Source organism: Aptenodytes patagonicus, chromosome 18 (assembly GCF_965638725.1).
Source record: "Aptenodytes patagonicus chromosome 18, bAptPat1.pri.cur, whole genome shotgun sequence".
Taxonomy (NCBI): Eukaryota; Metazoa; Chordata; class Aves; order Sphenisciformes; family Spheniscidae; genus Aptenodytes; species Aptenodytes patagonicus.
Window position 1 is genome coordinate 9,844,169 of NC_134966.1, and position 26,874 is coordinate 9,871,042.

The 26,874-nt window shown below is 55.5% G+C and overlaps 2 protein-coding genes, 1 long non-coding RNA gene and 2 other non-coding genes across 6 annotated transcripts; 4 read left to right on the top strand and 1 right to left on the bottom strand.

Annotated features, from left to right (window-relative positions):
* Nucleotides 1-105: 105 nt before the first annotated feature.
* MRPS2 (mitochondrial ribosomal protein S2) lies at nucleotides 106-2,010 on the top strand. The gene is made up of 4 exons (XM_076355121.1): nucleotides 106-171; nucleotides 248-307; nucleotides 542-671; nucleotides 1,067-2,010. Exons 1-4 carry the CDS (start codon nucleotides 144-146, stop codon nucleotides 1,608-1,610), a joined length of 762 nt encoding a protein of 253 aa, XP_076211236.1. The 5' UTR covers nucleotides 106-143; the 3' UTR covers nucleotides 1,611-2,010.
* A 505-nt stretch (nucleotides 2,011-2,515) lies between these two features.
* Nucleotides 2,516-9,434, top strand: LOC143168850 (uncharacterized). 2 transcript variants are annotated; one of them, XR_012996788.1, is made up of 6 exons: nucleotides 2,516-2,547; nucleotides 2,889-3,082; nucleotides 3,738-3,791; nucleotides 4,604-4,653; nucleotides 6,618-6,667; nucleotides 8,990-9,434. It is a non-coding gene; the product is annotated as an uncharacterized LOC143168850 (long non-coding RNA). The 2 variants fall into 2 exon arrangements; XR_012996789.1 differs by lacking the exon at nucleotides 2,516-2,547 and adding an exon at nucleotides 2,626-2,640.
* Nucleotides 3,991-4,123, top strand: LOC143168877 (small nucleolar RNA SNORA17). Its single transcript, XR_012996794.1, has one exon. It is a non-coding gene; the product is annotated as a small nucleolar RNA SNORA17 (small nucleolar RNA).
* On the top strand, nucleotides 4,694-4,827 carry LOC143168878 (small nucleolar RNA SNORA17). The gene has a single exon (XR_012996795.1). It is a non-coding gene; the product is annotated as a small nucleolar RNA SNORA17 (small nucleolar RNA).
* Nucleotides 9,435-9,485: 51 nt separating the features above from the next.
* On the bottom strand, nucleotides 9,486-19,466 carry DIPK1B (divergent protein kinase domain 1B). Its single transcript, XM_076355782.1, has 5 exons — nucleotides 19,329-19,466; nucleotides 16,230-16,364; nucleotides 13,881-13,988; nucleotides 13,498-13,674; nucleotides 9,486-12,860 (listed from the first exon to the last, which is right to left on the bottom strand). The coding sequence occupies exons 1-5, from the start codon at nucleotides 19,389-19,391 to the stop codon at nucleotides 12,048-12,050; spliced, it is 1,296 nt and encodes a 431-aa protein (XP_076211897.1). The 5' UTR covers nucleotides 19,392-19,466; the 3' UTR covers nucleotides 9,486-12,047.
* Between the last annotated feature and the right edge of the window lie 7,408 nt (nucleotides 19,467-26,874).

Below are 26,874 nucleotides of genomic sequence, written 5' to 3' on the forward strand. Positions count from 1 at the left end.
GGGAGGGCGCAGGGGCCCTGCGCGGCCCCCGCCCCGCCGCGCAGGAAGCGGAAGGCGCCGCCTGACCTTCCTCCTCCTCCTCCTCCTCCTCCTCCTCCTCCTCCTCCTCCTCCTCCTCGCCCTGCGGCCGCCGGGCACGGAGCATGGCGGTGCCGCGGCTCCTGCGGGCAGGTGAGCGGGTCGTGCCCAGCCCAGCCCCACCGTGCCCGGCCCGGCCGTGTGACCTCCGTGTTTCTCTTCCCTGCAGCAGCCCCGCGGCTCTACAGCAGCGTACCGGCCCCGGCGGCGGCGGCGGCCCGGCCCCGCGGTGAGTGCTGCCGCGTACCGGCCCCTTCTCCGAGGAAAGGGGAGTCCCCCGAGCCGGGCCCCGGCACTGTCGGCACCTGGGGCCAGGCGATGAGCAATGTCCTTGCTGGCATCGCCAGGCCCTTGTTGCACTTCAGTGGCCATGGGCGCATCAGGGCCCTTTCTCCCGTTCCGGCTCATCCCCGGCACACACGGCCAAGAGGGAGTAGTGACGGGGTTTTTTCCCTTCTCCCAGCCGAGGATGATAAGCTGCTGTCCGAGCCTCTCAGCCACCCCGACTTCTTCAACGTGAAGGAGCTCTTCTCCCTGAAAGACCTCTTTGATGCCCGGGTGCACTTGGGGCACAAAAAGGGATGTCGGCATAGGTGAGTGACCCCATTTTGTCATCCAACATTTGTTGACATTAGGAGTCTTTCCCTTGACCACATCAGCTTTTGGGGGCTGCACTAGATTGATCTGGGTCTGGAACTGCCCACACAGACCCACGTTTCCACCTGGGCACAGTCACTGCCCTGCAAAACTGCAGAGACCCCCAGTCAGCGCGGGCACCGAGTGGGGTGTCAGACCTGCACCCCCCTGAGCCCGGCTGGAACAGGCGCTGCGCACAAGGGTTCTCTGCAGAGAGCACCTCTGGTACCATCTGGGAGCTGGGGTGTGAGAAGGTTTCTGTGGGGCCACACCGCGTTCAGAAACACTGCTCGATGCCTGTAGCGCCCTGTCCCCGCGTCCCCTTGTGTCGCCCCCCCCTCTGTCCCTGCAGGTTCATGGAGCCTTACATCTTTGGCTGCCGCCTGGATCAGGACATCATCGACTTGGATCAGACGATGCAGCACCTCCAGCTGGCCCTCAACTTCACCGCCCACATCGCCTACCGCAAGGGCATCATCCTCTTCATCAGCCGCAAACGCCAGTTCTGCCACCTGGTTGAGAGCACGGCACGGGAGTGTGGGGAGTACGCCCACACCCGCTACTGGCAGGGCGGCCTGCTCACCAACGCCCACGTCCAGTTCGGGTCCGGCGTCCGCCTGCCCGACCTCATCATCTTCCTCAGCAGCCTCAACAACGTCTTTGAGCCCCACGTGGCCATCCGGGATGCTGCCAAGATGAACATCCCCACCGTGGGGGTGGTGGACACGAACTGCAACCCCTGCTTGATCACCTACCCCATCCCTGGCAACGACGACAGCCCCACCGCCATGGAGCTCTACTGCAAGCTCTTCAGGATGACCATTATCCGCGCCAAGGACAAGAGGCAGCAGAGTGAGGTCTTCAACGAGCTGCGGAGCAAAGCAGAGGGCAATTAGAGCCCTAGGGACAGGCTCGGCCGTGCCCAGCGGCTTGGTGATGGGCATCCTGCTCCGCTCCCGCGGGCGCTGCAGGACTGACCCTGCACCCAGAGCACCAGCTTTCGGCAGAGCTGGGCTGGTTGCGGAAGGGAACCCCCAGCTCTGCTGCTGCGCAGAGATCCCGCGGTGGCCGCAGCTGCGGTGGGTCTCTAGCTCAAAAAAAAAAAAAAATTGTCCGGAGCGATGCAAGGGGAGACGGAGCCGGGCCAGACCCAGCTCCCGTCCTTGTGTTTGTCCCTGTTGCAAGGAGGTGCCTCTGTCCTGTGGCCTTGCTGTTCCTGAGCTTGTGATCTCACCTGAAACCACTTGTGTCTCGCTCCTTTTCCTGACACGACAAATAAAGGGCCCTGTGATCCTTTTTCTTTCTTTCCATGTGAAATGGGAAGGTAGGGGGGAGTCTCCGGCAAACATTCATGGTCATGGGATGGGGGTGAAGGGTGTTCCCAGCCTGGGGACCCACAGGGTGTTGCAGGCTGGGAGCAGGAGGGGTGCGAGTCTGGCCGGTGCATCACAGGGTTGGAGGGTCCCCGCTTTGTCCCAGGGTCCAACCTCTGCCACCGCCACGGGGAGGGGGGGACTGCAGGATGCAGCCGAGAAAAGGGAAATCCAGCTCCTAACATGCCTTGTGTCTCCGTGGGAGGGCTTAGGGCAGTCCTGTAGCGTTGGGGGTCAGGCCCAGCGTCGGGAAGAGGTCTGGGCCGGGGGTCCCTGTCCCCGTCCCGCGTCCTGGCCCCGTGTCCCCGGCTCTCGCCCCGGCCGCTCCCTGCCCTGCGTCCTCCCGCCCAGCAGGGGGAGCCCGCGGGAGCGAACGCGCTGCGCGGATTGTCCCCGCGGCGCTTCCGTCCGCCCGCCCTATATAAGCGGAAGGCGGGAGCTCCGCCGCCTTTTCGACGGGGTGAGCAGCGCTGGGCGGCGGGCGGGTCCCTCTGCGGGGAGCGGGGCCGGCCTCTCCCTCGGCCCCGCTCCGTCCCGGCGGGGTGAAGGGAAGGTCTCTGGTCCCCTCGGGCAAGGGAGGCCCGCGTTGGCCGGGACGGGGGGCACTGTGCCTGCGGGCGGACGAGGTCGCGACCGCCCGGGGGTGTGTGGTGGGGGGGGGGATGCCTTTGCCCCCTCGGGCGGGGAGGCGTGTGCTGACGGCGGGGTCTCTGGCGCGGGAAGCCGGTGCCGGCCGAGGAGGGGCCCGCTGTGCTCTGGGGCAGGGCCCGTGCCGCGCTGACCGCCGGCTGCTCTCCCCAGGTGCCCCTTCCCGCGCCATGTTGCAGCGAAGCTTCTTCAGGGCGGGTCCTGACGGCGGCTGTTGGGGGGCGGCGGCGGCGGCCGATTCCGCTTCTCCTCCCCCGTCGCTGAACAAGGGAAGGCTGCGGCGTGAGGACATGGCTGCGGACCGGCAGACCCCCCTGTGCGGGAGGAGGAGGAAGGTGTGACTGGAGGTACGGGTGGTTCCTGTGTCCAGCTAGGTGGGCCGCCTGCGTGTGAGGTGCTGGTCTTGCTGATCTGGGTGACACCCCACACCCCCCCCCCCCCCAGGAAAATCAGGCTCTAGTCCCCAGTCTCGCCTGCTCGCCCTCTCCAGGTTTCTGGGCCTCAGACGGGGGACAAAACGTGCCCCGCTCAGCCACGTGGCCGGGCACAGCCAGGAGGAGACCCCCTGGGCCCCGTCCCGCGCCCTGTTTGCTCCAGGCGCTGCTGTGTTCATAGAATCATTTGGGTTGGAAAAGACCTTTAAGATCATCGAGCCCAACCGCGGTGGATGGGGTAGAGGATCGGTTCGGTGTAGATCGGGTATATTATAAACTAATGTATAGGAATGTACTAGGATTAAGGTGAATAAGGCAAAGGGCTGTGCTTCCAGTGAAGGAGGGAAGAAAATTGAGGGCTGCCACCTTTTCAGGTTTTGAGGGAAATGTTTTTTAAAGATTTGAGTAACTAAAGTGAGTCTATTCAACAATTTTTTAATTTTTTTAGTGTTTTAATCTGATTTTCTGTTAATAAGTGGTGCAGTTCACAAAGGCGGCTGTTATGCAGTCAGCTAAACACTTGTTTGTTATTAACTGCATTCTTCTCCCTTTATTTGTCTGTCTTCAGCCTGGCAGAAGACAAAGGGTGAAGTGAAAAAGGTTGCGCCTTGAAAAATCAAGGGTAAGTGGTGCTTAACACAAAGGCTGTCCAAGTAAGTTTCAGGCATCTTATCAACTCTCTAAGTGGTGTGTTACATTTAGTATCTCCAGGTGCACCAGATACCTTTGTAATGCTACTTTCTGTGTAGGTGATGTAATCTTGTTCTTATAAATACCTGTAAATACCACGTTTTTCAGTCTTTGTGGGTTTTCTTTTTCAGCCTGCCACAGGCGTTGCAAAGGTGGCTGCTGTGGCATCTTTGTGTCATTAGGTGGCAGAGAGAGACAGGCTATGTTCTACGCTCGTTTGTTCTGAAACCCGTGAGCACTCAGAGTGATTGATAGCCTGACATTATTTATAAATAGGTTGGTTAATAGGAGACTCTTGAGAAACTAAGCCTTCCTTTTTTTTTTTTTTTACTTGCCTTAAATGTGAGATTGTATGTAATAGAATAGGAAGGTGTTCTGTTTGACCTGTGGTGGATGTGCAGCAGAAAGGCTGTGCGTGGCTTTCTGATGGTTTAGCCTTGAAAACGGTAGGATCCTGTTGGTACGTAGACTTGTGTTACAGAAGAATGAGCTGAAGTGATCTGTCTAAAGCCACGCGGCAAGTTGGTCACATCACTGGGAGCGCGTCCTGGGAGTCGCACGCTGGCAGCCCCGACCCTGTTCCTATCTGAAAATAAAAACATGCCTGTGCTACGCATTTATTTCTTTAGTTACTGGGCCTTTCAAATTTCTGTCGTCAGTGAAACAATAACCATATAACCAGGCTTTGAAGCACGTCTAAATATATAACATAAATGCTGTATATATTTTCCACTTCTTTTCCAGAGAAAGCCGTGTGACGTGGCAGACCCGGGAGCTCTTCTCAAAGACCTGAGGTGAGCAGTAGCGGATGCGAGTTCCCCTGTTGATTAGCTCCATGCCCCAGCTCGTGTTGCAGATGTGGCTGTAGTGCCGCGTTTGTGTCATTAGGTGGCAGAGAGGAAAAGGCTGTGTCTTCACTAGTGCTCTGAGACCTGTGAGCACTCAGGAATGATGAGCAACCTGACAATTATTTCTTACTTTCACTTTTTTTTTCTTTAATATTAAATCGTGAAGGATGAACAGCTGTGGAGGGACAGGGTAGAGAAGCTAGCCCTGTCCTTCAGTGTGGCAGACAGTTATTCTCTTAATGAATACCTTGTTTATGTGACAGGTAAGAGATACAACTGATTTTTCTGCCATCGCGTTCTATGTTTTAGAAGTGAAGCTCCTATGTTTTACTAACACGCTAACTATGTTAAAAGCTAATTCAGGTTTCTTGTATATCATACCTTTTATTGTTGTGGAGGAATGGCAAACTCCAGTATTCTTTACTCTTAATAGTCCTGAGTCCTTGGAGATTTGCTCTCCTGACATGTTAACATCATTAAGGGGCAGAGATGAAGTGGCTTCCTGTGCCTGAAACTTGCAACTGCTGAGAGATTAGTAGCTTGGCATTGTTTCCACGTGTACCTCTTTCTCCAGAGAACCAGCAGAAGATGGAGCAAATTTCCTTTGAAAAGCAGTTAAAATGATGCCAATTTTAACTGCATCAGGGGAAGGTCCTTTCCGTTTGGTTTCTTTTTTTTTTCTTTTGCAAGGACAAAGAGAAGTGACAGCTCTATTGAATTCTGTTCTTGCCTTCAACAATCCTTTATGGCCTGGAAGACATCCTTGCTTGCTGCCTGTTCTGTCTGAAAGGGCATCTCTTGAGTTTTGCAGGGTTTAGATATCAAGAATTGCACCTGGGAGTGGAGGAGATGGTGGAAACAGGCACTTAAGTTTGTTGTTTCCAAAGTATTGGCATGATCTAGAAATAGTTGGGTGTGGATTTAGCATATGGAGAAAATTGCACCCTGTTCCCAACGTTAATAAAACACTCAGCCAACAACATCTTGCCCGAAGAGTTGTGGTGAGTGGAGTTCAGTCCACTTGGCGGCCGGTCACAAGTGTTTGCCAGGGCTCAGTATTGGGGCCAGTTCTGTTCAATATCTTTATCAATGATCTGGGCGAGGGGATCGAGTGCACCCTCAGTCAGTTTGCAGACACCAAGTTGGGCGGGAGTGTTGCTCTGCTCGAGGGTAGGAAGGCTCTGCAGAGGGACCTGGATGGGCTGGATCGATGGGCCCAGGCCAACTGTATGAGGTTCAACAACGGTCAGTGCCGGGTCCTGCACTTCAGCCACAACAACCCCATGCAGCGCTACAGGCTTGGGGAAGAGTGGCTGGAAAGCTGCCCAGCAGAGAAGGACCTGGGGGTGTTGGTCGACAGCTGAACATGAGCCGGCAGTGTGCCCAGGCGGCCAAGAAGGCCAATGGCATCCTGGCCTGTATCAGAAATAGTGTGGCCAGCAGGAGCAGGGAAGTGATCGTGCCCCTGTACTCAGCCCTGGTGAGGCCGCACCTTGAATACTGTGTTCAGTATTAGGAAAAGGTTTAGATTGGATATTAGGAAAAGTGTCTTCACCGAAAGGGTTGTCAAGGACTGGAACAGGCTGCCCAGGGAAGTGGTTGAGTCACCATCCCTGGAGGTATTTAAAAGACGTCTAGATGTTGTGCTTAGGGACATGGTTTAGTGGTGGACTTGGCAGTGCTGGGTTAACGGTTGGACTTGATGATTTTAAAGGTCTTTTCCAACCTAAATGATTCTATGATCTGACTTCCAAGGGTGCTGAGTAAGTTTGACCAGGAGGTGCAATCAGCAGTCTTCTGAAACGCAGCTTTATAATCATGCTGGTGGGGGGAAGGAGGGAGAAAAACAACCAAACAAACCACCCCCTCCCCCAAAAAACCCAAACTGATGATCTTTTTCCTTCTTACAGTTACTTTGGAGAACAGAACTGAGTTCTGGAACTTGCTGCAAATGTTGAAGGTAGGTATTATGTCCTTTCTTGGAAACATACTAAACCTCAATGTGTTACCAAAACAGTCAGCGTCTGGGTAGAAGTCCTTGGGTTGGTACATCTTGTCCTTCTCTTGTGGGCCATGGACAAATAAAAAAAAAAAATTAAAATGCTACTAGTGCATACTTGCAGAAAGAACTTAAAATTCAGTATTTTTTCATCTTTTTTGCTGACAGACCTTTATTTTAGGTGGAGTGCTTTCAGGTTCCTCTATTCTGCTAGTGCAGCAATTTTTGTAAGCAACCTTAAGCAATCTTCTGATTAACTTTTTTATTTCACTTCCTAAACTGCCTTTCTCAGCTCCCAAAGTGCATCTTTTTAAGGGCAGCTGTCAGTCAGAACAAGACACTTTTATTGAGAGCTTACACTTACGTATATTAGGGTGCCTGAGATAATCAAAACAGGCTCTCGTACTACTGCAGTCTGGCACAAAACGCTACTGAAAAAATGAGTCACCGATGTGCAAGGTAATGGGATTTTGTCTTAGGCATAATGAATAAAGAAATAAAAAGATTGATTTCAGTAATCCAAGCAAAAAATTAATGCTGAAACCCGAAGTCTTTTTAAAAAGTCCTTCTAAACTAACTTTCAGGAAGCGCAGCAGTGGAATGCTTTGCCCTGTTTCCCAAGACAAGATCTAACTTCCTTGAGCACCGTGTTCCAGCTGGTAACATAGCAGACAAAAAGGAAAAACACAATTGAGCACGATGTGACTTTTTAGTTGGTTTCTGCTGTGTTTATGTGCTAGCATGATGGCAAAGGAACTTGACCTCCAAGGCAGTGAGCTGCTAGGGAGCACGGGTATCGATATATCCTAGTAGCTCTGTGCATCACTGTCCTTTCTTGGGTGATGTGGTGCACATGAGCCTCTGCTGTGCCGGTGGTGTTAAAACAAGTGGTAAGAGAAGCTATGGCTCCACGTAGATAGTATTGTGAAACTGAGAGGCTTTGCAGTGACTAATAGCTTGACAAAATCTGGCAGTGCTAAATGGTGGAAAATGTCCTCATTAAATGGGCATTATGAGGGCCAAAGGTGCCATTAACCAAGCGGGTAGCTGCTGGCTGCAAAATGAGCCATTTAATTGGGAAAAGTCACTGCCTACCAGCAGGCTTTGGAAAAGAATGCTAACAAGGTTGTTGGGGATACGGTTATGCAAAGAGGCATGCCTTAAGATGTGACTCTTCTATTTAAGTTTCCTGACTTCTTTTAACCCTGAAATACATATTTGAGTTTTTTCATCAGACTTCACTCACATCAAGGGTCCTGTAGGGGTAGTGAGTGCCTAATGAGCCTCTCTTTAGAACTTCACTGTGTGAGGCATAGGATAGCTATTAAAATTTTCCAAACAGCATTTGCTGCTAGCCGTCTTCCCAAGACTGAGCAGCCACCCCAGGCTGTGAATATTGCTTTACTGAAAGAATTCCCTGGCTTTCAGCTGTGGAAAAGATTAACATTTTGTATTAAAGTGGTTTTGAGAGAAATTAAAAATCTTTCTGCACATTAACTTAGCCTTTCACCATTTAGAACCGGTTTATGTCATGGCTTTGAACGCTGGAATAAGCCCAGCTTTTCTTTCTCTGCACTATTAATAGCTTGCCTCTGCGCTGAGGTTGGAAAACTCACCTTTGATTTTTAGGGAGCCTAGGAGTGAAAGAGTAACCAAGAGCAGGCTCCAGCTATCGTGCTGTTAAATTATCCCTTTCCTAAACTCGCCGGAGTGCACTGTGCCTAGCCAGAAGATTTTCTTCAAAACCTTTCTGATCTAGTGGCAAAGAACCTCTCCTAAATTAGTCTTAATTTATTAGTTACATCTGCCTTCTGTCACTGCTTTAGCTCCTGATCCACGCAAGTTTGCAGGCACTCGGCTTCCTCTGGCTGCAGTGAATACAGCCAGTGCGAGTTAAGGTGTTCCCGTGGTTCCGGACTGAAGTAAATTGCTTTCTGAAGCTTCCCTGTGAATCATCATAACCGAGCCCAGCTAATGACTTCCCTAAAATTCGGTTTCATTTTATGAAGCTTTTTTATTTCTTTGGGGATGTGAAAAATCTTTGGACGGTCCCAAGACAAACCTGATGTAATTCATCAATTAGCTGAAAATGTTGCCTCTGAAACTAAAAGCAATTCTCTGTCCCGACTAGCCGCAGTGCCTTAGCTCAGACACTGTACCATAGCGAACAGCAGGAGTCTGGATGGTATGGATTAATTAGCTTCTTAGTATTGCCATTTATTGCTAACTTGTGCTGGCTCTATTTGAAGTTGTCTAACATCCTGGGCCTTTTTTTATTTGCAGATCATGCCTTGAGTTTTAGAATTTCTAGCAAACCTGGCTACAGCAAAAGAAATGGTTGGCAGTGGCTGCATTTGAAGATTCCTAAAAGTTCATCTTTTCTCACACGTGGGTTCAAGCACACCACAGCCAGTGAAAGTGCATGTGATGCTGCTTGCGGTTCTGAATATTTGCTGCAATATGTGCTGCAACCTGTGCACTCAAATGTCAGTTTAGAAAAAAAAAATGAGTTGTTGGGCTCCAAGTGTCCTTTCTGCTTTTGCTGTACTGTTGAATAGCCGTAAGAGTTGTAATCTTGCCCTTCTCCTGCTCGGCTCGGCTCGCACGCTGTTTTCACAGCCGTATGTTAAAGCACTGCTGTTTCAACCCATGTTTTCGCTACATGGTTAAGGAGGACTTTAAAAAAACCAAAACCTAAATAAAGATGCCACCTACAGTAAGTCTGAAATGATTATGCTTGTGTATTTGTAGCGCCCCAAGTAATATTAACTTTTAACCATTCTAGGATTTAAGACTTTTATTCGTGGATATGGGAACTGGGATGGGTTTTGACTTTAAACACTGAAAGGTAGAAGTCTTGCTGCTTACCTCCATCCCCTTGTAGCACAATTCTACTACGCTGCTAAAGCAGCAGCATCTGGTGAGATCAGACTGTCAGTCTTGCAGTGTTCTGGCTCTTCCTCTTTTTCCAGCTAATGTGGGAAATCTGGAGAAGGCATTATGAGCATAAAATAGCTTTGCCTTTAGTCATTTTTCTCCCATATTGTAGTGTAGCTTGTAAACCGTAAGCACGTGTCTGAAAACACTTGTGCTTTTTGTTAGTGACGAGCAAAACTCGGTGCTCTTGGGGGGTGTGAGTCATAAATGATTCCTGGAGTGTCCACCGCTGTTACTGGGCTGTGCAGATCAGTAACGTGGTAATGTGACAGCTCTTGTCAGAAGTGTCTTTATTTGAGTAAAGCTGTCTTGGCTAGTTCTTTAAAGTACAGGGGCTGTCTTTCTCCTTGAACTTCATCTTCCATCATAAATGCTTAAAGAGATTCTGATATTTAAGAAGATGCGGATAAGGAAGGAACGTGGTGGTTTTCCTCTGCTTTTCTAGGTGCTTACCTGCTGCTTTGTCTAATACTGCTTTTGGGGAAGGGAGCAGCGGGGATGAGATGCAGCGGGAATGCCACTTTCTGGGCAAAAGTTACTAGTAGATCTTAAAACACAGAGAGGAGGGTGAAAAATGACTTTCCTGAAAATCTGAGGAGAGGATTTGGCAGGGTTGTTAGGTTCCTTTTTCTAATAGCAGAAGAAAATTAATTAGTCAGTGGAGCTGGTTGCCATGGGAATGCAGGACAACAGATGAGGAGCTGGGGTGGCTGCATGGAGCCTCATTACCGAATTCCAGTCCTCGCCTTCGCCCTCCACCAGACGCTCCCCTGCAGGTGAACCTGCACCACCCCGGTGCGGTGCCTGGAGGTGGGGCCTTGACCATCTTCGCGGGGTCCGTACTGAATGAAGGGGGACTCCAGCGGGCTGAGGAACTTGCCACACTTCGAACGCGGAAACCTGACAAATGCTCGACCTTACCCACGGATGAATTGTGTTGGGAAGCCAACTCCTCTGCGGGAAGCGAGCTACGCTGGCTCCGTGCTAGATTTAGAGCACTGTTGACACTGAAACGTTTCCTCCATAAATAACAGTGAGAGGTAATGATGATCCTATAGAACTAATAGAAGGAAATACTGATATCTCTCCTCCAAAGGACTCATAAATTTGCAGCCGTGACACTACCGATTGCCTTCACAGGCCATATATACTGACAGATGTATTTTTTTTCTTGGTGATTGTGTTTCAGATATACGCTCCACTTCACTAAGCAATTGTTGGCAAGAGCCCTGGCATATGGTCCATCAGCAGGAATAGGGCTGTGCTGGGAACAGACCAAGCTCGGGGTAGTTTACATAAACTCTTCCTCTCTACCCGTAGTTTTAAAAGGTTGCTATAATTGAGCTTTTAAAGGAAACAGACTGGTTAGAGACCCGGTAGTATTTACACAGCCAAACAAATGTCTTGAAACGTGCTGAAAGCTTGCCTGGAAATTCATTTTAATAATGGGAGAAGCACTGGATTATTCTGGTATTAATCTTTAACCTCTGCAGTGCAAGCCCAGCTTAGTTTTAGGAGAATTAAACCGAGAGGTTGGCTTATCCCTGCACTGAGTAATGTGGGAAGTAACACACGGAGCGCATACGTTAACCGGTCAGGATTGTTCATGTTGTAGCCCTTTTCCTTTAAGCTATTCTTGGCCCTAGATGCTTCCAAAGCCGACACATGAGAGGGAATGGCCTGTGCTGCCAATTTCAGGCTGCCGGCAGGAGCAGCCGGGTGGGAGCCTCGCACGAGCCGTCACATCTCTGTCTGGGGTCAGGCACTTAAAAAAAGGAATGAAAGAATTGCCAGGATTCTCCACTGTGGAAAAGACAGCTTATCTGCTTCCTAAGTTACAGCTGGATCTGGTGACAGATGACTCAGATACTTAAGGAGAGACTTTTGAATAGGGAAATCTACCACCTTCTCCTTTTTAGATCACGAGCAAGCTGGTACTTAAAAGGCTGCCGTTTCGCTATTGATGTACTGGTGTGATTCACGTAAAAGCTATTTATTTACATCAGAGATGTTCATCAAAAGAAGATGTGACAAGTACAGCATGAATGATTCATTCTCGTCTCTCTGCACTGCTTTCCTGTTAATCAAGAAACAGTTAGATGCGTCCAGCTGGGCTCCGCTTCCTTATCGCTTTCCATGTCATCTTCTTCCCCCAAGCCCGTTCAGCCCGGCTCCCGGTGTCCCAGCTCCACAGCATGCTCTTGTCGACTGTATCGATGATCCTGCTGGGCGGTGGAAGTCTTGATGCTTGGTTTTCCATGAAGGAGAAGGGGCTACAGCTGTGCTGAACTCCCTGCGTAGGGTGTATTTTTCCTGTGCGGGAGAGGATGGAGAAACAGGCCTTCAATCCTCGGACTTTACTCCAAGATTGCAGATTCTAAACTCCAGGGCCGTGCTTCCCCCGTTAGGAATATTTGGTGTTTGAAATCTTCTTCCAGAGCAAGGTCTTGAGGTTGTTCAGCACGAGGGAGTGGTGCACTTCCATCTGGCTGGCCAGGCCACTGAGGGTCATGCAAGTTCGGAGCTGTTTCTGCAGCTCTTCTTTCAGCTCCAGTGGTGCTCCGTACAGCAAGTAGTCCTGCAGCAACCCACAGACCTTCGCCAGGTTGGGCTGCACCATGTCGCTTTTGCACTGCTTCAGGAGTTTGTCGCAGGTCGCCATACAGTCCTTCCCGTAGGTGCAGTCCACGTTCTGCTCACAGTGACGTCCCTTGAGGAAACCTCTGATTGTCATCTCCGTTGCCACCTTCCTCAGGTTGACCATTTTGAAGTCGTATTTGTCATTGTAGCCCACGTTCTTAAAGCTGGTCTCGCAGATGTAGAAGTTCCCGTAGGTCCCGTGGAATATCTCCTCCACGAACTCCAGAAGGCCGATGGCGATCTTTGCCCGCCGGGGCCACGCTGGTGCAAACCACTGGTGGATGATTTGGTGGACGACTGAAGGCAGCAGCGACTGGAGGAAGGGGGGGACATCCACTCCGTAGAGGGAGGTGTGGGGGATCTTCTCAGTGACGTAGAGGTCCCCGCAGTGCCCCAGCAGCTTGGAAGTGTGCTCTTTCTCGTGCAAGGAGAGCATGAGAAGAAACTCATTGAGCTGCAGTAGTGCCCAGATGGATTTGGCCTCTGCTAAAGACACCTTCCCATCCCGGTTCACATCTGCCATGGCGATGATCCGGCTCACCAAGGCTGCAAGAGAAGGCTGGTCTCCCAGGTTGGACTGCGAACAGAACAAGAAGTGGCATCAGCCCCTCGCAGCTCTCTCTGTTCGGGCTTCACATCGCAAAACTGAACTGGGGAAGCAAAGAACTGAGCTTGGGGGAGGAGGAAACAGCCACCGTGCTCAAGCAAATTCAGTGCCATGCCATAGCGGTACGGTTGGACGGATTCAGCTCCAGCAGAATTTTACCAGCCTCAGGGCTGCTCTAGACCCGGGCGGGAGCAAGCTTTTGAGAGCAAAGGCCGGGCAGCGCTGCCGTCCCACCGCTGCAGCAGAAGCCCTGCGCAGGGGTAACTGCTGCCGCGGTGCCAGCACTGCCAGGGCCGCCCGCGCGTCTGTGAGTAAGCTCTGCCCAGCACAGATGCCACCCGCAGCCGCAGTACAGCGGCCTCCAGGGTTGCTGCTATTAAAATCTTGCAAATGAGAATTCCTGTGCGAGAATGGAGGTTTTTCTTGGCTAATCCAGTACTTGCTCTGCAGTATATGGTAAGGAGCCCTGCCCGGCGCCCAGCAGCTGACGGGGGAGCATGGGCCAGAGGAGCTCTCATTTAAGAGGAAGGAAAAACATGTTTAGTCTTTCTGAATCACAAGTGGCAGCCCAGGCCCGCAAGATCCCGGAGGGACCCTCCGCACTGACCTTTAGGAAGTTCAGGAGCATTTCTTTGAACTCATCCATCGATGTCCCTCGTGTCGGTTTGTCAAAGAGGACCATGTCCCTTCTGGGCACAGAGTCTGGGTGGCTGTCTGCCTTCAAGGCTTCTTCGATGCCGCATTTGATGATCACCTCCCTCTCCCTCCAGAGCCCACTGTAAACCTACAGCAAAGGAGAGGGGACACGGTGGAGGCAGGAGGAAAACAACAGCAAGTGCAGAGAACCGGTTTCTGGTTTGGTTCAGGATGGGCACCGGGGATGGGGTGAGGAGCAGAGATGCGGGTGGGTGGAGGAGGACGTTTCCCGGGTTTGATGCTTGCACCCATCCCCTGCCGTGCGGTGGTTTCCCCGGTGGGGCAGAGACCTACCTGCTGGGTGGGAGAGGAGGAGAGGCAGTGCTGGAAGAGGAGGCTGCGCTCCTCACACAGGTCTTTGCACGTGGAGCCAGAAATTATTCCTTTCTTGTACTGGTCACACTGGGGAGGGGAAGGCAGAGAGAGGAGCTCAGCAGGGGCAGCCCCCCATTCACCCGAAGAAGTCCGACAGATCCAGGCGCGGTCCTACAGCTTGTGATCTGGGGCACCCCAAGCACACGAGCTGGGGGCGTGCGAGCCCCCCCGGCCTCCTGTGCCACCGCCAGCCCTGCTCCCGTCACCTGCCATGCCCAAACTCCTCACCCCCCGTTCCTGCAGCAGGGCTGGGGGCTGGCTCTTCGGTTTTTCAATTTACCGTGTATAACTGAAAGCATCATCAATGCCATCGCGTCCCCGGTGAGCCCGTTTCCTCTGAGTTCTTGCGAGTCTCTTATACAAGAGAAAAACACCCCTTAAAAGAGACACAGCTGATTGCAAAGCCACGCAGGCTGCTTGGAGGCAAGAACAGTATCTCCAATTGCCGACAATTTATTTCTTTCCTGGGATTCTGAGGTTCTCGAGCAGAGAGGGGCTGCTCAGGGTCACCACCCCAATAACACTTTGGCCTTAGGTTTGGCAGCCCACGAGGTGCCGCCTGCCACGGGGGACCCCGGCCGTGCCGGCATGGCATGCAAGTGGCTTCGGGCGATGTCTGCATCATGGCAGCCATTTCGGCCAGTTCAGGGTTTCTGGGAGGGAGGCGAACGCCTTGCACTCAGACTTTCATCAGGGAGATGTAGTGCCAGTTGCTCAGAGTCCAGCCCCTTCCAGCACCCCCAAACTCCCCATTCTCTTGTCTTCCAAAGAAATCCCAGCCCAAAATCTCTGCTCGAAGATTTCTACTGGCCCCAGAGCAAGGACTTTAATGGGGGAGACAGGGGGAGAGGAGTGTGTGGGCACACCTGGGGCTGAGCCCCGGCCAAACGGGCAGCAGCCGTGGGCAGAGCTCCTGGCTGCAGGCAGGGCCCTTTGGGGCGGCTTGGTGCCTTGGGCTGGGCTGGCAGGGACGCTCCCATGCTGCTGGCAGGGACCCCCGGTGCTGCTGGCAGGGACCGCAGGGGATTTGCTCCTGGGTGCTCCTGCTGCAAGTCCAGGGGGTTAGGGGAGCTTCCAGGGCTGGAGGAGAGGGCAGCGTGGAGCTGGGCGAGGATGAGGGTGCACGGGCTGAGGCTGCTCAGCAGAGCAGTAGCCCCTGCTGTGAAATGGGCTGGCCCCGGTCCAGGCGGTGGCGGGGACAGGGACAGACGGTGGCTCTGATCTGCAAGCGGGGCAGCTGGGCTGGGAGCCGGAGGCATCCCTGGGCAGGAGAGGCTGCAGCTCTGCAGCTTCTCGGCAAGGGCACAACAGCCTCAGGGCTGGAAACAGGAGCTGCAGAAATTCACTGCATCTTTTCCCTCTTTTTTTTCCCCCTACGTGGATGGGGATTAACCCTCAGACCTGCTCACAGGGGACACGGCCAGACATGGCGTCTTAAACCCCCAGCTCAGAGCAGGAATTAGTGCCTGAGACCCCGTGGTCAGAGTCATGCAGAAAATCAAATTAAACGATCGTCGCTGTTGTTATGGCAATTCCTGCCTCCCTTCTCTGCTGAAGGATTGATGAACGAGGCATTTTCAGACAGAGCCTGGCATCCCCATCCTCGCCTGGGCTGGGTGGGTGACCTGCTCCCCTGCCATGGGGCACACACAGCAGTCCCGGGGGGGCCCGCTTGGCTGCCGGCCCCGGGGATGCTGTGGGGAGCAGGCTGTACCCCACTGCAAACCCAGGCAGGGGCAAAACGCATCGAGCCAAGCTCTCGCGAGGGGTCTGCTCTTCATGCAGGCTGGTGCTTTCTTTAGGGCACGTCAGCAGTCACAGAGGTACCCAGGGACTGGCTGCTCCCCTTTTTTCTCTGGCTCTGCGGAGCTCAGGGGGGGCTGGTGCGATGATCTCCCTGCCCGCAGATCCTGCTCTGACATTGCAACTTCATCTCCACAGACATTAATCTGCTCACGTCTGCCTGGCCTGCCCTGGCCTGCTTCCCTCCGACATCTCATTAAATTGTTTCGCCACCGCCCTGGCAGGATAAGGTCACCTCTCCTGCCCCGAGCTCCGCGTGACGCTGGGGACGGTGCCGGGGAAGCAGCTGCCAGGAGGGCTCCTCGGCCCAGCTCTTGTGCAGGATGCTGCCCCGGTGCTCCCTGCCCGGCTGCAAAGCACCGCATAGGGCTTGGGGGGCTGGAAATGGGGCTCCCGCAGCCCCGCTCACCCCGGTACCCCAAACAGGGACCAGCGTGGCCACAGGGGCTGCTGGCCGCCACTCACGATTATCATCCTGCAGACGTGGCCGCGGCAGAGCTCGGAGTAGGACGAGTAATGCATGTACGCCACCCAGCTGCCCACGAAGATGCCCAGCCACACCACCAGCAGGTATTTCACCTTGATGCCCGGGAGGCGACTCTGGAAGAAAAAGAAAACGCTGGTGAAGGCCGGGGCTCTGCACGGGTCAGCAGTGGCTGGACAAGGACAACTTCTTCTATACAAACCAACCTGAGCATCGGTGAAACCTTCAGCCTTTTTTATATATATTCACCAGACTATTATGCAACTCCTGCTGCAAGTAGGTCACTTAAAATTCCCTAAAAGCAGGGAGATTACAGCGCTGGGCTGTGAGGAGCTGGCTGCCAGGCATCCCCGTGCCCACGAGCCGCAGCCACATACGCCCGCTCTCCTGCCAGTGCGAAGGCAGAGCCCGCTGTCCTCTGCAACCCTGGGGTTCACCGTCAGGGCTGCGAGAGGCTCTGCTCCTGCCTGGGGCGACCCTTCTCAGCAGACCCCCCCCCCTTGCAAAGCCCCACGGGCACAGGAGGCTGCCGCCATCAGCTTCCGCGTGGGAGCGGGCGAGTAATGAACCTGGAAGCGCACGGATAATACTCCGTGCAAATGTCTCGGAGGCTCGCAGCATGATTTTCTTTTCCTGGCTTCATTTCTTCCCCTCTGCCCCTGTAACAGCAGCGCTGCTGCCATCTGGCCTCCCCGCAATATAGGTTGTTTATATGCCTGTATGTATACCTGACCCGTGTAACGCAGCGCAGATCCCCAGTGGTTCCTAAGGGCAGGGAATTAATCCTTGCGTCAAACACCCCATTCCCTCTGGTTTCTATAGATAATTCCTGCTTCACGCCAGGCCAAGAGAGCCCCTGGCCAGTGGCCACCTCCAAACCCTCCTCTCTCCTTGCACCGCATCAGCTGGTGAGACGACGACCTGCTGCTGGAATAGGGCTAGATCCGAGTGGATACGGCACCGTTACAACCTGCCAGGGATCCTCACGTGGGTCTTGTAGCCCAAACCAGCTCCCGCCTCCAAAATGCCTCCTCCCTGGCCCCTTGCCGAGTGCTGTAAGGGCTCTGCCCCACGGCAGTAACCGGAGGCGGTGGAGCCTCCTGCCCTCCTGCCGCACTGGCTGCAGCCAGTGGCTCGGCTGGCCCCAGCCCCAACAAACGGGCTTCACAGGAATCGGCAGGCAAGGGTGAAAGCAGGCAGGTCTGCCTCGAGGTCATGACATCTTGCGTGTTAATCGGAAATGCCGAAGTGTGAAGCGGGCCACGATACCCGGTTTGCCTGTCGAGCAATGGCACCGCTCATTAACGCCTGTTAAAGAGAACCCGACCACGGCGAGGACTTGGCAAAGACAAAGGATGCATGGCTGCTCCTGTGAGCTGAAAACCAGCTCGAGTCCCTGAAGTCAGATACACACCACCACGACCCCTGAGATCCTCCCCAGCGCAGCAGCCCCTCGAAAACTGCCCAGCGGTGGGTATGTGACCCACCAGGCCCCCTGCCCTCAGCAAAGGGGCCCTTTCCGTAGGCTTCCCACGAGAGACAGGTCTTGGGGCGGCAAAGCCCTGGAATGGCCAAAATGTCCCTTTTTGCTTATTCAGACCTAGAATCCATCATGCTCCCAGGGCAGAAAGGGGGTCAGGAGACTGCGACCTGAGCACAGCGCGGGGAACGCTGGCTTCATCGTCCCCTAAATGGTGGAAAGAAACGTGGAGGTGGGGGATGCATTGCAACGAGAGGTTCCACTGGGAATATTTTGGATTCATAGCTGGTGCTAAGGTTTCCTCCAGGGGCTCAATCTCAGGGCACAGGGGCTTCCCTGCCCGCTGCCTTCCTTGCCCGCTCTCCTGGCTGGCAGCCTGCGCCAAAGGGTGTTACCCTTTGCTTGTGTTATTTTAGGGCTACTGTGGCGGACCTGGAAGTGACTTTGTGCTGGAGCTGACTTCAAAGGCAAAATGGACGCAGCGTCACAAAATCCTGCCCCGTCCCCACTGCTCCCCTGCAGCGCCCTGGGAACATGGGGGTTGTTTCGCGGTGCGTCCCGGTGGTGGGGACCATGCCAGGGCTGGCGTGCTCCCAGGGCCAGCTTGGCGTGGCTGTCACACACACACACCCCCCATGGGGTATCCGCGCAGGCGATCCCGGCGCAAGGGCTACCCCCAGCTCCCACCCACCCTCACTCTGCACCCAGCTTCGCCCTCCCTGCCAGACCCAGTCCCCAGCCCCTGCCCACCGCCGCGGCCCCACGCAACTGCTCCCCAGGCCTTTTGTCTTGGAAGAAGATAGCCTGCAGGCCCATCTCCCCTGGGAGCAGAGCCACAGCACCCATCCAGCTCTCAGCTGTCCTGGGGACCCACAGAGCCACCCCTCTAAACATCCCCCTTGGCTGTGCCGCCCTTCCCACGCCCCGTGAGCCCAGGGCTTTGCCCCAGCTCTGCACCCACCTCCTGCCAGCATCCTCTGCCCACCAGACACTCCTTCCCGTGTCCCCCCCCCTTCTCCCCTCCAGCAGGATAACCTCTCTGGTCCAGGACCTTCGCCAGAGTCAGGGTTTCTCATCCCATGGCTGCAGAGAAAACACCCAGGCCAGCATCCCCAGCCCTGTCACCGCCGGATCCCCAGAGCGCTGAGACAGGTCCCCAGCCCCCCCCCCCCCCCCCCCCGGCAGCTCAGGGATGGGAAGAGTGGGGGGGAAAAAAGAAAAGGAAGAAAGAATGAAAGAAATAGAGGGAAGGAGTCATCCCTGCCCCGCACTGCTGCATCGGCTTCTTCATTCACCGATGCGGGCTGACGGATGGGCTGCCCTGGTGCTTCACGGCCGGTGCGGCTCCTCCAGCACGGCGGAGCGCAGCGCGGCGCGGGTTATGCAACCGCCTGCGGCTCCCGGTGCCGGTCCGGGTCCCCCCGGTGCCGGTCCGGGTCCCCCCCGTGCCGGTCCGGGTCCCCCAGCCCCTTGCACCGGCCGGCGGGGGGACGGCGGCGGAGCGTCCCTTTGTGCACGGCCGGTGCCGGGATGCGGAGACGGGCATCACCGAGCCCCCCCCCCAGGCCCGGTGCATCCCCCCCCCCCCCCCCCCCGGTACCTGCAGGCCCTTGGAGAGGGGGCAGAACAGCACCAGATGCACCAGCCGCCGGATCCTCCGCATGCTGCGGGCGCCCCGCGGCCGCGGGCCTCAGGCTCCGGGGGGCATGGCCAGGGCGGCCGCGGCCCCCCGCCTCGCCGCCGGGGTCCGAGGAGGGTCCGGGGGCGGGGGGGGGGGAGAGGAGGGGGACGGGCCGAGCCGCGCCGCCCGCTCGCACCGCCGCAGCGCGCCCGGCCCGGCCCGGCGGGGCTCAGCGCGGCTCCGCCCGGCTCGGCGCGGGGCGGCGCACGCAGCTCCGCCGCAGCTCGGGGAGGAGGGGGGCTGCCGCCCGGCACGGCACGGCTCGGCTCGGCTCGGCACGGCCCCGCGGCATCAGCCCCTACCCCACCGGCCCCGGGGTGCCGATGAGGTCCCACCCACCCCGGGTCAACCCAACCCCAGGGCTCCCCGTATTGGGGATTCCACCCGGGGGTCCCACCCCACAGACCGGGGGTCCCACCCAACCGGGGATCCCACCCCCAGGCTCACCCCGCCGTCCGGGGGTCCCACGCAGGGTCCCCCAGCCCCAGTGTCGGTTGATGACCCTGGAGGAGGGGGGTTCATGGAGATGCTGATCCCCCTGGACCCCAGCGCTCACATGCGCAGCTCAGGTTTTATTTGAAGCTATTTTGGGTGGCAGGCTGGAAGAACCCCCCCCCCGGTCTGCAGCGGGTAACCTGCGAGCCCGGCCCGGGGGCTGCATCCCCCTTCGAGGGCTGAGACCGGCCATCGCCTCTGCTCGTTCGCCTCCTCGCTGTCTCCCATCCAAATCTTAAAGCCGAGCAGCGGCAGCAGTGCCCGTCCTCCCTGTTTGCATTGCGTCTGGGCAGGGAAACCTCAAGGCAAGACAGGGGCTGCTTTGTGTCAGGCGGTGAGCAGACAGGCCAGGGACAGCCTCTCATCCGGGGGGCTGCAGTATACATAGGCAAGCTAGAGCGAGGGGGAAAGAGAGGCAAAAATATGATGGAAAAATTGTCTGGGAGGGTCAGTCATGAGGCCATTGTTAAGATAATCCCTCGCTCACTATTAGTAACTCTTCAGATTATCCATTTGTTCCCTTTTCATGGTTCAAATGGCTTCCTTCCATTTGAATTTGGCTCAAAATGACCTTAGAAAACAGGCTGGTCGCTTTGCACCCGGTGGTTCCCACTCGGTGTCAAGCACCGGGTGCCCGGGGACTAACTAGCAAAAGCCTGGCCTGGCCTGATCTGATCAGCGGTGATAAATAATGAGCATCACAACAAAACCAAACCAACACACCCCAAATCCTGCGGCTTGTTTGCTGCCTTCTTTTAACATCGAGGAGATCCCTGCTGCTCTCACGCTGCGCAAAGCCAGCGCAGCGCCGTGACCTCCGCGCTCGCCTCCAACGAGCAGACGTTGCCCGCAGCAGTTGCTTCAGTAACGGGGCCGGGTTAACGTCGCCTCGTCTGCCTGCAGCTCTTGTTCCTGCAGGGTTTTATGTCCTGCTGAAGCCAGGATGGTTCTCTGGAGCTTACGCAGCTTATTTTTAGTTTTAATTAGCCCAGTAAAAGAAAGAGCCTCTATGATTATTTTTTTTTTTTTTGCGGTGGGGTTGGTAATTTGGAAAACAGTGGGGACAGGAAGATGCATTGCTGGGTGCCTGGTAGCTGAGCCAGCTGCGAGGATGAGGAGGGTCCTGGGGGTCCTGGTGCTGCGACATGCTGCTTTCCTTCACAGCTACAGGGAAATAGCTCTTTTACTCAAGCACCCATAAATTCCTCATTTCCCTCCCAGCCTGAAGATGGTTATTTTCACACTCCCCGGTGCCGGCTCAGGATGGTGAGCAGCGGCAGGCAGCTTTCCTGCCCTGCCCGCCCCGGGCCCATCACCTCCGCCCCCGACTTCTGTCCGCTGAGACTCAACAGGATTAAGCACAGAGATGTCTTTTGGTATTTGTCCTGCCAGGGTGGCTGCCTGCCTGTGCCCGTGGCACGAAGTCGCTCCGGCTGCCTGGGCTCAGCAGCATCCCACGCTGCCCAAGCGTGCTCCCCGGCTCATCCTTCTGCTGCAGCTCCCTGCGCCTTGAGCCCTGATTTTGGGGGCCGAGCACAGTGCACACGGGCAGAATGAAACCCTCGTCGGAGATGGGAAACGGCACGGCTGCGCCAAAGCTGAGAGAGGCTTGAAATGCCACGGATCTCTGCTGCGGGGCTCTGCAACATTCAGGGGTGGATTGTCCAGAGAATCTAATTAGGAATGAGCAGACCTTCCCGAGCTGTAATATGCCAAGTAATTAAGTGATTAGTATTGATCGTTGGAATGCCTAATGAGCAGTTATCACTGAATGATTAATTAATCCAATCAAAAGAGTAATAAAAATTCTGCAGGTGTGATTATATCTCATATTCAATGCACAAGGGCAGCGGGATCTCTCCCCGTGGTGCGTGTCTCCCATTTATATCCCAGGCACGTGGAGGACCTGGCACCGGGGATGCCCGTTTTGCCGCCCCGCTCCCAGAGCCTAGGCTGCCCCTGCGCAAGGGGTCTCTCCCCTCCTCAAAAATCCCCCAGCACTGCCAGGCTGGGCCCCCGGCAGCAGGCAGGCATCCAGAGCTGCTCCGTGTGGCATGGAGGTTGGGAAGGTGGTCCCCCAGGAGCTGTCAGCATCCAGAAGATGCCGAAAGCAGTCGATGCTGATCTCCTCCCTGGGAATCTTTCCCTCGCTCCTGTGATTAAGCCGCTTCAGCTTCTCCCGAGTCACTCGGCCCACGAAAGCCCTGCTAATCTCCACTAAACCCGCAGTGTGCGGCACGCTCTCCTCTGATGACTTCCCAGCCATGCGGTGGCTCTGCGGGCATGTCCCCGAGAGCGCTGCGCCCTCGGGACACAGGAGCTCTCAGGGCACCCACAGCACCGTAACAGTCATTTGCTGGCCCATAATATTTACCCTATTACATGTTAATGTTATTCAATACTGAATAAATTATCTTGCCAGCTAGTGCTAACAGCAAGTACAGAACTGCCCTGACTCGTGAGCAGGGACGTCCACCCACCCGTCCCTGCGTCCACTCCAGAGCACCCTCTGCCGCCCGGCTTCCTCTGGGTGACATGTCAGCGGCGGGTGACAGCCGGGGACAGCGCAGCCGGATGCCATTGCCCGCGGTGCCCAGAGCCGCTGCTTGGCAGGGGTGTGCAGGACCCAGAACCAAAAGAGGGGCACATGCTCACCCCCTGTCCACGCGCTCCCCTCTCCAAGCAGTGCCGTCAGGATCAGCCCCGTGGCCACGAACCAGAAGGATTTCTGCCCCGAGGGCTGCGATGGCACCCGGCATTCCCAGGCGCTGCCGCAGCTCAGGAGATGACGAATCTGGGCTCTAATGCTCCTTTCTGTGCATCCTTTAAGGATTTGAGGCTGATCGCCCTCGCTTCCTGCATGGCTTCCACAGCTGGCTCCGCACAGCGCCGTCAGCTGCCTCTGCCTGCCTGACGGGCCCTGATGGGGCTGAGTGCAGCGGTTATAATTAGAAATGCTAATCAGCTCTTGTGTTTCTGTCTTGACAGCCCTGCCACCCCCAGCACAATCTTCCCTCCAATCTGTCCTATGCTCGCCCCCTCTGCTTCCTCTACCAAATCCCTGCTACTCGTAATTAAGCACAAGGTGGGGTTGAAAGCTGGGGTTGCTGGGGTTGCACGCTTTGGGCCGGGCATGCAGAGCTCCTGGCTTGCTGGGGATGGTTTGGGGGTCTCGCCCTCCATTCACCATCAGCACCCTGGGCTGGGAACACCCCAGGGACGCCCCCGCCCCTCGCCAAAAGCCCCGGCACTGAACCATGGGGTAGAAGCAGGGCAGCCCAAGAGCTCTGCTGCAGGCAGCGCCAGGGTTAAAGGCAAAGGGTGGTGGCTGTGGCTGGAGCCTCTGCCAGCCCAGCGGCTCTGGAAGGGGAGCTGCTCTCATTAGGATTTCTGTCATGTGCCAATCCCGGGCTCTTCCCAGCCCAGGAGGAAAAGGAGCTTGCGAAGGAGCATGGACAAGGAGGCTGAGCAAGCAGATTCCTGCACAGGCTTAGCTGGTTACGGAGTTATTCATCATCACAGCTTGCGCTAGGAGACACAACCCAGGGGATTCCTCCCTCACTGGTGCCCGCAGACAGCCCCTGCCAGCCCCCAGGCCCTCCACACGGCTCCCCACCCTGAGCCAGAGCGCTCCTGTTGCTGCGAGAGCCAGGACACGGCTTTCTCCCTGGGCATTTGGCTCCCAAAGTCAGGCTTGGCTGGGGGGCTTGTTCCTTGGAAGCAGGCATGGGGCTCAGCTGGCCATGGAGGAGACAGAGGTGTGCGGGCAGGACGAGCACCCTGGCCACAGTGTGCGGGGACACACACAGCCCGCTGTGCTCACAGAGGGACGGCGTCCAAACACACGCTGGCACCTCTCCCCGGCAAACAAGAGCCAACGCGGCACAGGCCAGGCAAAGGCTGGCGGTCCCTCACCCCACAAGTGCCGTTCAGATGCTGACATACACCCCTGCAGCCTCCTGGGGTCGTGCCCAGTGTGCTGATGTGTTAACAAGGGGTCAGGGTGTCCCAGCCGATGTCAACCGCATCGAGTAACCCACGGCATTGGTACAACACAGCTGCACCAACATGGAGCAGGAAACAAATTTTATCTGGAGCCGCAGCCCGGACTTGCCCACCTGAGCCATGAAATACCACAGCATCTCTAAGTGATGCTGTGCTAGGAGAAAACACACACTGCTCTTGGGTTTTTAAGTCAGCCTTTATCTTCCAGGTGCTCCCTGTTTATTAACCTCAGGTGGCTGCAGGAGAGTCTCCAGTCTGGAGGCCCTATGTGCAAAAGGGCAAGGGTTTTCAAGAAGGCAGCGGCTGCCCGAGCAAAGGAGACCCCCCCCCACCTCCTCTGCCCAGGACCCCCCACACATGGCCACACTTCACATGGCACACACGCCTGCTCGCCATGGCATCTTACGGCACGGGCTGGTGGTGGGCATGCGGGAAGCAGCAAAGGGCTTCCCCCTCCTCCCCACTCACCGAGCACCACGATTTCTGGAGAAAGGGAAATAGGAGAAACAAGGAGGTATCACAAAAAGGGTGCCGGGAGGGACAGGGCTCTGATGGTGATGGACTCATGAAAAGGCCCCAGCAGCACGGGAGGCTGACTGGGAAACCTCCGAGGACAAGCTGGATTGGATTTGTCATGACTAATTGACTCCCTCCAGTGCTGCGGTACAGGTTTCACGCGTCGCGTGAGCGGGATCCCAAGCATCCAGGAATTAATGAGGGTCTGACCCTGTCTGCGCAGCCACTTGAGTTTTTCCAGTGCAGACAGCTGGCTTAAGAGGCCCCTTTATTCTTTACATATCAGATCAATCAGGATAGTTATAATCTAGTCCTTGTGAAAGCTTGGAGCAGCCTTTGCTGCCCAGCTAGCTCAAGGGGAAAAAAAGCAAGCAAGAGGGAGAGGTCATGATGAACTATTGATTGAGCAGACAGCGGTGCTGCTCCCAGAGATGGCTTTTGCAGAGAACTCGTCCGGGACAGTTTGCCTCTGTTATCTCTCGCTAATGCTGCTCCATTGATCTTCCATGACAGGTGGCAACTACGAGATTTTTTTTAGCTGGAGTCATTAAGAGGCATTAATCAATAACAGGGGAAACAGAGAGAGAGAAACTGTTTGTTTCATGGAGACGTATTCTCCGCGTGGGTTTTAGCCCGCTGAGGTGCGCATGTTTTATTTCCAGCAGCCAGGGAGGCCTGCCAGGAAAAGAATTCACCTTGTGCTGGACTCTGGCACTTGGAGGAGATCCTGAGCCAGTTGCACCACGCTGGCAGCTCCAGCCCGGCTGTGCAATGAGAGGGGACCAGCTGGGGAGTTCATGGCATCCGATTCCAGGTACCCTAGCATCCTACCCGGCACCCCAAATCGCCCAGACCCTCTGTTCCCACGCAAGTACCCCAGGAAGAGCTGGGTACTGATTTCATATGCCCAAAGTGCTGGGTACTAATTTCACATGTCCAAAGTGCTGGGTACTGGTTTCACATCGTGCTTCTGCTAAATCCAGCTGATGCCTGGCAGCGGTGCAATGGGTCCCGGCAGCTTGCTCAGCGATCCAGCCCCGCGTTTGAGCTCAGCTCCTGCCCGCTGGCTCAGCCCATGGTGCTGCTGCTGTAGGCAAGATGGGAGTTCATTCCTGTGGCAAGACTGGAGTTGTTTGCAAGAGAAAGTGTCTTTGTGCTGAAAGCGCCCCAGGCTGCACCACTCCCTCCCGCCCTGCCCCAACCGTGTCAGTACATTTCCATTGCTCTGTGGTGACAAACACCCACTTTTCTTCTCCAAGCAGCTCCTGTGCTCAGCCCCAGCAAGTGTCTGTGCAGGTGCTGGAGCCTGCTTTCCCTTGGAGAGCCGGAGAAAGGGGCTGGAGACGTGCTCGGGAGCAGGAGGACGGGATCGCCTTCAAAGGTGACTGCAAAGAGAGGCGGTGGTACCAGCCGCCCGCTGCGAGCGCTGTGTGCTGTTGCAGGCAGAGCAACCAGCGGCCCCGGGGCAAGCTCGAGCTGTGGAGGTGCCATGGGCTCCCACATGGGCTGAGCTCAGCGTGCTGCTAGCTGCCTGCGTACTGGAGCACGGGGAGAGAGCATGGCTCCTGCTAACAGGGCCTGCACCGAGCAGGTACCAAGTGATGCTTCAGTGTAAGGGAAATACCCTTTTGGAGGCAGGGATGGAGATCCCGACGGAGATCAGCTTCCCTTTCCTCTCTGGTGCACATCTCACCTCGACTCCCAAAGCCTCAGTCCCGCTGCTCCAGCTCTCGTGGGCCACTGCGCAGTGGTAATTACTGCAGGTCTCTGGGGAAATGGAATCTTCATGTTTGCTGTAATTACAGCTACACATCCACAGCAAAGGGATCAAAGGGAGCAGGAGAGGAGGGGATGAGGAGCTTGCTGTCTCAGAAGCGGGTTGCGTGCAGCAGGCACACTCAGGCACACGCTGGCCATAAGCACCTGACAGAGCGACAGCACTGACAAAACACAGACACACACAGAGCTCAGCACCATCACTTGACTCTAGCCCAGATGGGGCAAGTTATACTGCTGCTGGCTGGTGGCTCCCTGAGATGAGAGCCTGTGGTGTGGGAGATACAGCAAACCCCTCTTCAGTCCCAGGTTGCCCATCAGGAGAAGCCCTTGGCTAACGGCTTTACCTTCCCTGTTCAGTCCATCAGTCTCCAGGTCAACCACCCAGCCCCTTCCACTAGCACAAAATCCATTAGCAACAATTTGATTTCCTTTATTTACACATGACATTTGGGAAAAAGCCTAATCCTATTGCAACTGGGGGAAAAAAAAAGTAATTCCAATTTTACAGCCCTGGGCCTGGAGGAGCTCAAGTGCTGCAGCCAGACGAGATGCTGTTTCCAAGGCTGTCCCCCGTGCTTGGTACACTCTCATTTCACGCAGGGGCTCGCCTGGGGTGGATGGTGCGATGTCTTGCAGAGACCATCAGGTGCAGGGGGATTTCCAGCCTGGG

Coding starts and splice junctions, on each gene's coding strand:
- MRPS2 (XM_076355121.1), top strand. CDS start 144: ATGGCGGTGCCGCGGCTCCTGCGGGCAG. Junction 308..541: donor GGCGGCGGCCCGGCCCCGCG/GTGAGTGCTGCC, acceptor CCCTTCTCCCAG/CCGAGGATGATAAGCTGCTG. Junction 672..1,066: donor AAAAAGGGATGTCGGCATAG/GTGAGTGACCCC, acceptor CTGTCCCTGCAG/GTTCATGGAGCCTTACATCT.
- DIPK1B (XM_076355782.1), bottom strand. CDS start 19,391: ATGCGGAGGATCCGGCGGCTGGTGCATCTGGTGCTGTTCTGCCCCCTC. Junction 13,989..16,229: donor ACGTCTGCAGGATGATAATC/GTGAGTGGCGGC, acceptor TCCCCTCCCCAG/TGTGACCAGTACAAGAAAGG. Junction 12,861..13,497: donor TGCTCCTGAACTTCCTAAAG/GTCAGTGCGGAG, acceptor TTCTGTTCGCAG/TCCAACCTGGGAGACCAGCC.